This window comes from Sesamum indicum, linkage group LG6 (genome assembly GCF_000512975.1).
Source record: "Sesamum indicum cultivar Zhongzhi No. 13 linkage group LG6, S_indicum_v1.0, whole genome shotgun sequence".
NCBI lineage: Eukaryota > Viridiplantae > Streptophyta > Magnoliopsida > Lamiales > Pedaliaceae > Sesamum > Sesamum indicum.
The window spans coordinates 15,616,653-15,623,378 of NC_026150.1; the positions used below are offsets into that span (position 1 = coordinate 15,616,653).

The 6,726-nt window shown below is 42.1% G+C and overlaps 1 protein-coding gene across 1 annotated transcript; it reads left to right on the forward strand.

Moving 5' to 3' along the window:
* On the forward strand, positions 4,026–5,110 carry LOC105165022 (leucine-rich repeat-containing protein 40-like). The gene is given in 4 exon segments (XM_011083899.1): positions 4,026–4,608; positions 4,611–4,775; positions 4,778–4,879; positions 4,968–5,110. Coding segments are annotated over 4 exon segments (993 nt in total).

Genomic DNA, 6,726 nt, shown 5'->3' on the forward strand with positions numbered 1-6,726 from the left:
TCGCATTTTCTTCTCGACAAGTATTGCAAAGGGACCCACCCGACTATGGCTAAACCTTCCTATATTGCCTTGCCAATTGGAAACGTCTTTGTCACTCTCGGAAAAAAGCAGAACCTCACGTCTTCTGGAGCATTGGAGAAGGGGAAATCTCATTCTGGTTTGACAATTGGATGGGGGAGAAAGCACTTTGGCTCCTTCTAGGCGAACAGAATCACTCCTCATCCTCGGTCAATCACTTTTGGAAAGACAAAGCTTGGGACATGGATAAACTTCTGGAACTCCTCCCACACCAACTAGCCCACAAAATCAGCCAAGTACCTTTTGATGACGGACGAGCTGACATCCCTCACTGGAAACTTAGTGGAGACGGCACTTTCACCATCAAATCAACTTGGAAGTCCATTAGGCAAGCACGAGCAACCCAACAACTGTTTAAGGAAATCTGGTACCCCTTCATCACACCAACCATGTCCATTTTTCTCTGGAGATCTTGGGGGATAAAATCCCGGTGGATCAGAGGATTCAGTCCAAAGGCATCCAACTTGCCTCCAAATGCACTTGCTGCTGTAATATTGAAAGTCTTAGTCACGTGTTCCTAGAGGGCCCTGAAATCTCGAAAGTGTGGGATTTCTTTGCTAGGAAATTTAATACAACGCTCCCGTCGACAAACAACATCACCTTGTTCCTCAGTTTCTGGAGGTTCGCTTCACTTGGTAAGAACCACATCAGAACTATCCTTCCGATGCTCATTTTGTGGATCTGTTGGCTTGAAAGAAATGATGCTAAGCATCGGGGACAAAAATTCAATTCTGATTGTATCATCTGGAAGGTTCATCAATTCATTAACACGATCAGCCGGACAAAACTGGCCACCTCGCTTAACTGAAAAGGATATGCCAACATTACGACCACCATGGGATTCCCCACAAACGTTAAAAGGAGGACAACATTGATGAAAGTCAAGTGGAATAAACCGAATAGAGGATGGATCAAGATTAATATTGATTGAGCAAGTAAAGGTAACCCGGGGCCAGCTGGTGCGGGAGGAATTGCTAGGGACGAGAGAGGAGCGGCACTCTTCGCCTTCTATGAGTTCATTGGAGAAGCTACTAATGTGTATGCAGAGGTGTACAGGCTTTTCAAAGCTCTCCAAATCTGTCAAACGAAAAATTTTAATCGCATTTGGATTGAGGTGGATGCCGTCAATATCATTCGTCTGATTAAGGAAGCTTCTAAAGACCACTGGACATTACACATATGCTTTCTCATATCAATCTTTTCCTTAAGCGAGCGGAATTTCAGATTACTCATATCTATAGGGAAGGAAATATGGTAGCAGATCACTTGGCCAACCTCACATCTACAACCAAATCAGCTGAGGTATACCGGGGGGATGAACTACATGGACACATCACTGGTATTATTAAATGCGACAGCTTGGGAATCCCATATATTTGATCAAAATGAGAAAGAGTTTGTCGTATCACTGTCTACAGCTGTTGTTGTTACTACTGTTGTTGATGCTGTCTCTTCGGTGTAGCATGAACCAAAGGAGAAAATTTTCAAGGAGTATCACTGTTTATTGTGATTTCAGATATTATTTCACATTTGTCTGTCCCAGTTCCTTTTGCAGCAGCAGATGATGCACGAAGGAATCTCCGCAGCGTCTTATTGCTGTAGATCTCTACTGCTGCTGCTGCTGTCTTCCTCTGCTATTGTTTTTTGCTCCAGACAACCACCTCCTGCTGCTGCAAGTTCCGCCCTGATGCAGCTAACTCTGGTTGCTGCGGCAGACTCTGGACTGCTGCAACAAACTCTGTTTTTCTGTAGCTGCTGCTCTTCTGCTACTGCTGTTGTTTTTCTGCTTCTGCTGCTGTTTTTATGCTTCTGCTGCAGGTGCAATCTCAGCTGCATAACGATTCATCAACGAGCACCACCTTGGGACATTCAAACAGGGAGTTTCTCTTGCTATGACCCCTAATTCTCTGTTTTCCTTTGCCCCTAACAGTGTTATCGTTGTGCAGATTAATAGACTATCCGTCATCGTTGTGCAGATCTCTGTTGTTGTGGCAGCAGCAAGCAGTTACCTCAGTTTAGGGAGTTTTCTAAACCTCTTCTTTCACTCGGTTAAGCTCTTAATTCACTTTGGTTTCAGCTGTAGATTCATTGACATAATGGTATCACCTGTTTCTGCTTCCGCTGCAGCATTTCCTTTGTCTCACCAGGCTGGAATTTTATTTTAGAAACTTAATGCACATCCCCGGCCATCGACTGCCCCTGATGTACACTCACTCTTGTGCATTAGAGAGCTCCATTGGCCTCCTTGTTTTCTTAAAAAGCTGAAAGGTTTGCAATCTTGCGCCCTTTCATCTCAAAAATCGGGGAACAGGAACAAATGCACTTGGCTTTCAATTTTTGCCTCATTCATCTCCTCGTCTTTCAGCTTACACACATTGTGCCTCACTCTATTCTTTCATTATGCTCACTTTCGTTACACTTGCACAATCACTTTCACCTCACACATATCTGCTGTTTCTGCATAGCCACTAATCCACTAACTTTTTGTCAATATACACTGGGAACTACCGATATCACTCCTTCCTTCTACATGCTCTACTGGGACATCTTCGCCCCACATGCTACATACAAATCTCGGAGTATCGTGGTAATGTTGGCCCCTAACTTTTCTTATGTTGGTTTCAAGTCATTGAAGTGTCGCAACCCTTATCCAGAATTTTAAAATTTACCTTTGTTCTTGGCCTTTTATAGGAGGAGTTAGAGTTTTGGAACTTCTTTTGCATTTTTGTGGGTTTAAGGTCTATTTATTATTGGTTTGGAGCATTGGATGTTGCTGAATGATGGTTTGATTGATGATGGCTGAAGTTGAATTGGAGGAAACGAAAGAAGCAAACAGAAAAGAGAAGGCAGAAAAAGGAGAAAGAAAAAGCGGAAAAAAGAGGAAAAACATCATAAAGAAAAAAGAAGGAAAGAAAAAAGAGAAGAAAAAAGAAGGAAAATGCCGAGAGATTGTTCGGATTAATCCTTATATTTGCTGGGTTTTTTTTCTGATTTTGGGTGGCTCTTGCTTATTTATTTTGTGTGTCAAGCTGTAGTTTGGGCTCCTCTAATTTTATAGACCTAGGTTAATTTTGTTTTTCTGAATTGGATTGTAAACACTTCTTTTGCTTGGAAACAAGTGTGTTGGGCCGCATTTTATTTTTCAAATTAGACTGGATCACGCCCAGCTTGATGGACTGTTGGGATCTTTTTCTGGACTGAACACAACTGGGCTAGAGGTTGCAATGATTTGGGCTCGTCATCTTTGGGCCAACGAAGAAGGCCTCACCTCGCAATGGACTTTGCAGCTGACCACACCACTTCAACTAGACCCCTCTCTACACTGGGCCGCTGCTTGCTGCGCTGGGCTGCTCCTGGACTCTGGCCCAATCCTTAATTAGGTTGCCACCAGCAAAGCATGGAACCACCAACTAGGCCTCCATCTAGGCTGGCGTTTGCAGGCCTGATCCGCTGGGCCTTTTTTAGGCATTTTGGCTTGGATTATTTTATGTGGCTGTCAAGATTTTTGGGCCTTTTTTGCATAGTCCAAAAACTTTTTAGGGTATTTTGATTTTGAAGTAATTTACTACATGTAAAAAATAATATGTACATTCTCGGTGATATCTAGAAGGGACGGGGATCCCGACAATTCCCCAATTAAAAAAAAACCCTAAACCCCGAACCCCAAATCCCAAACCCCAAACCCCAAACCCTAAACCCCCAAACCCTAAACCCTAATGCCTAAACCTCTAAACCCTAAACCTAAACTCCAAACCCCAAAACCCCCAACCCCAAATCCCAAACTCCAAGCCCCAAACCCTAAACCCTAAAACCCGAAACCCCAAACACCAAACCCCAAATCCAAAACCCAAAACCCTAAACCCTAAACCAAATGCCTATTTACCATCACCGCCAAAATTAGGGTTTTAGCAAAGTAGAGAAAACCCTAATCGAATTTCTATGGGACCATGACAGTGCTCAGCTCGAAGAAAATCTTGCAAGAGAAAAATGCAAACGACGCCGACTCCATAACCTCTCTAACCCTTACTCACAAAATCTCTGATGTTTCATGCTTGAGCGAATTCAAGAATTTTGAAAGGCTGGACCTGGGCTTCAATAATTTGACTTCACTTGAGGGTTTGAAGTCATGTATGAATTTGAAGTGGCTATCAGTTGTGCAAAACAAACTTAAGAGCTTGAAAGGTATCGAAGGCCTCACTAAACTCACTGTATTAAATGCTGGAAAAAACAAGCTTAAATCAATGGATGAGGTCAAATCTCTTGCAAGCTTGCATACATTAATTTTGAATGACAATGAGATCAGTTCAGTTTGCAAGCTTGATCTGATGAAAGAGTTGAACACTCTAGTTCTTTCCAGGAATCCTATCAGTTCACTTGGTGACTCTTTGGTCAAACTGAAATCAATCACCAAACTCTCCCTTTCTAACTGCCAACTGCAAACGGTTGATTCATCCCTGAAATCCTGCCTAGAGTTAAAAGAGCTTCGCCTAGCACATAATGAGATCATGATTATTCTAGTGGGTTTGGACTTCTAGTGAAACTTCAGAATCTAGACATGGGAAACAACTTGATTACCAACAGGTCCAATATCAAGGTGCTCTCATCATTAGTTAATTTGAGGAATTTGGATTTAAAAGAGAACCCCATTGCCGAAAAGGAAAATTTACTGAAGAAAGTGAAAAAACTAATGCCAAATTTGACATGTTTAATGCCAAACCAATTGACAAAATTGTTGGAAAAGAAATGCATGAAAAAGTTGATGACTTCTCTAATAACGTAGATAATAAGTTGACTCTTGGAAGTGAGACCAACATAGATCAGTCGTTGAGGAACAAGAATCCAAGCAAAACTCCTGCTTTGAGTGAAAGCATGGATAATAATCTTAATAGTGCTGGGGATCTGGAAAGAAGAGGAAAGTGTTAAGCTTGGAGATGTTCCTACATCAATGATAATGGCTCCTGCTGCTGCTGTTCTTCCACAAAGTCAGCTTGCTAAAGATGAAGATGGCTTATTTGTGTTTGATGCTGGATAGACAAAAGTCGTATTTTAGAAATGCATTTTGTATTCTGTTTCGTTGCTCTATTATTGTATATCTGATGTGGCGAACTCGTCATTTATTCAGCTTCTCATTGGTCCATGTCATGGGTGAGGTGGTTAGTTAGTTAGTGGTAGTTTTGGGTTAGTTGGCTTATTTGTATTTAAGCATAGGTTCGAACTCCAGCGGTTATCTTCTTCTCCAATTTTGAATACTGAATCAGATTTCCTGGGTTCTTCCATTCCCTTGTTTTATGGTTGTATCAACTTTGATGTTTTGTGCCAAATTCAACATGGTATCAGAGCCTCCTTCGGAGGTCTCTGTATAATTCGCTGCGCTGATTTACCTTCATCTCACGAGCTATGACAGATGAGATAGCTTCATCAACAATGGGACAGAGAGCTAAAGAAATGGCGTCGCAGTACGAGAGGGATGTGTTATTCATCCATCCTTCTGAACACTCGCAACTATCACTAACTTCATCTCCATTAGATGGCAGTAATTTCTTAATATGGCGACGAGTGGTGTATGTTTCCTTGGGAACTAAGATGAAGCTTGGCTTCATAGATGGCTCTTTCCGTAAACCAGCTCCTGGGTCGACGATTTTCGAGCAATGGAGGCGCGTCGATTTGACGGTTACCTCTTGGCTATGGAATTCTATGTCCAAAGACATAGTGCAATCTTTTATGTACTGCAACACATCACGAGAACTTTAGCTTGCGATACAGGCGAGATACGAACGGAGTAATGGACCTCTAATCTATCAATTACAGAGGGAGTTATGCTCAGCGGCGCAACAAGATTTGAGCCTTACCGCATACTTGAACAAGATGACAAAGCTCTGGAATGAGCTTAACTGTTTGGCGCCTCCACCAAAGTGCAAATGTGGAGGCTGCAGTTGTGGAATTAACGAGGAAGTCGACTCACTTGCTTTGTTAACACAGTTGATGCAATTTTTAATGGGTCTTCATGAAGTCTTCAATAATGAACAAAACCAAATCCTCATGCTTGATCCACTGCCTAGTGTGGAGAAGGCGTTTTCGATGATTTTCAGTGTTGAGCAACAAAGAGCCATCCAAACTTCTATTGACATGAATTCCAGCAATATGGCGTATCAGTTTACTTCGAAAGGGAGCAAAAAGGAGGATGACGGATATGCACAGAAAAAGAAGTTTGTCGTAGACAAGCGGAACTTGATGTGTTCTCACTGTCACAAATCGGGGCATGGGCAAGAAACTTGCTTCCAATTACATGGAGTACTTGACTGGTACAAATCACTCAATGACCGAAAGAAAAAGGGGTGTTCTTTTGCAGCTTCTGTTGATGTCAAAAGTGATGATGTGCAAGGCAATGCGACAGAAATGATGAGTCAGTTGCTTAAGCTGCTAAAGAAGGTGAATGTTTCTTCAAACCCCATTACCACTCACGCAAATTTCGCACAATTTGAAGAAGAGTTTGCAGGTAACGCTGCTAAGCCCTCTTGCATCGATTTGAATACTTGGATTATTGACACGGGAGCTACCAATCATGTATGCGCTAACATTGCATTATTTCATTCCTTTACCAAACCTGTTAATCCTCATTTTATCTACTTACCAGACGGTTCCAAAAAT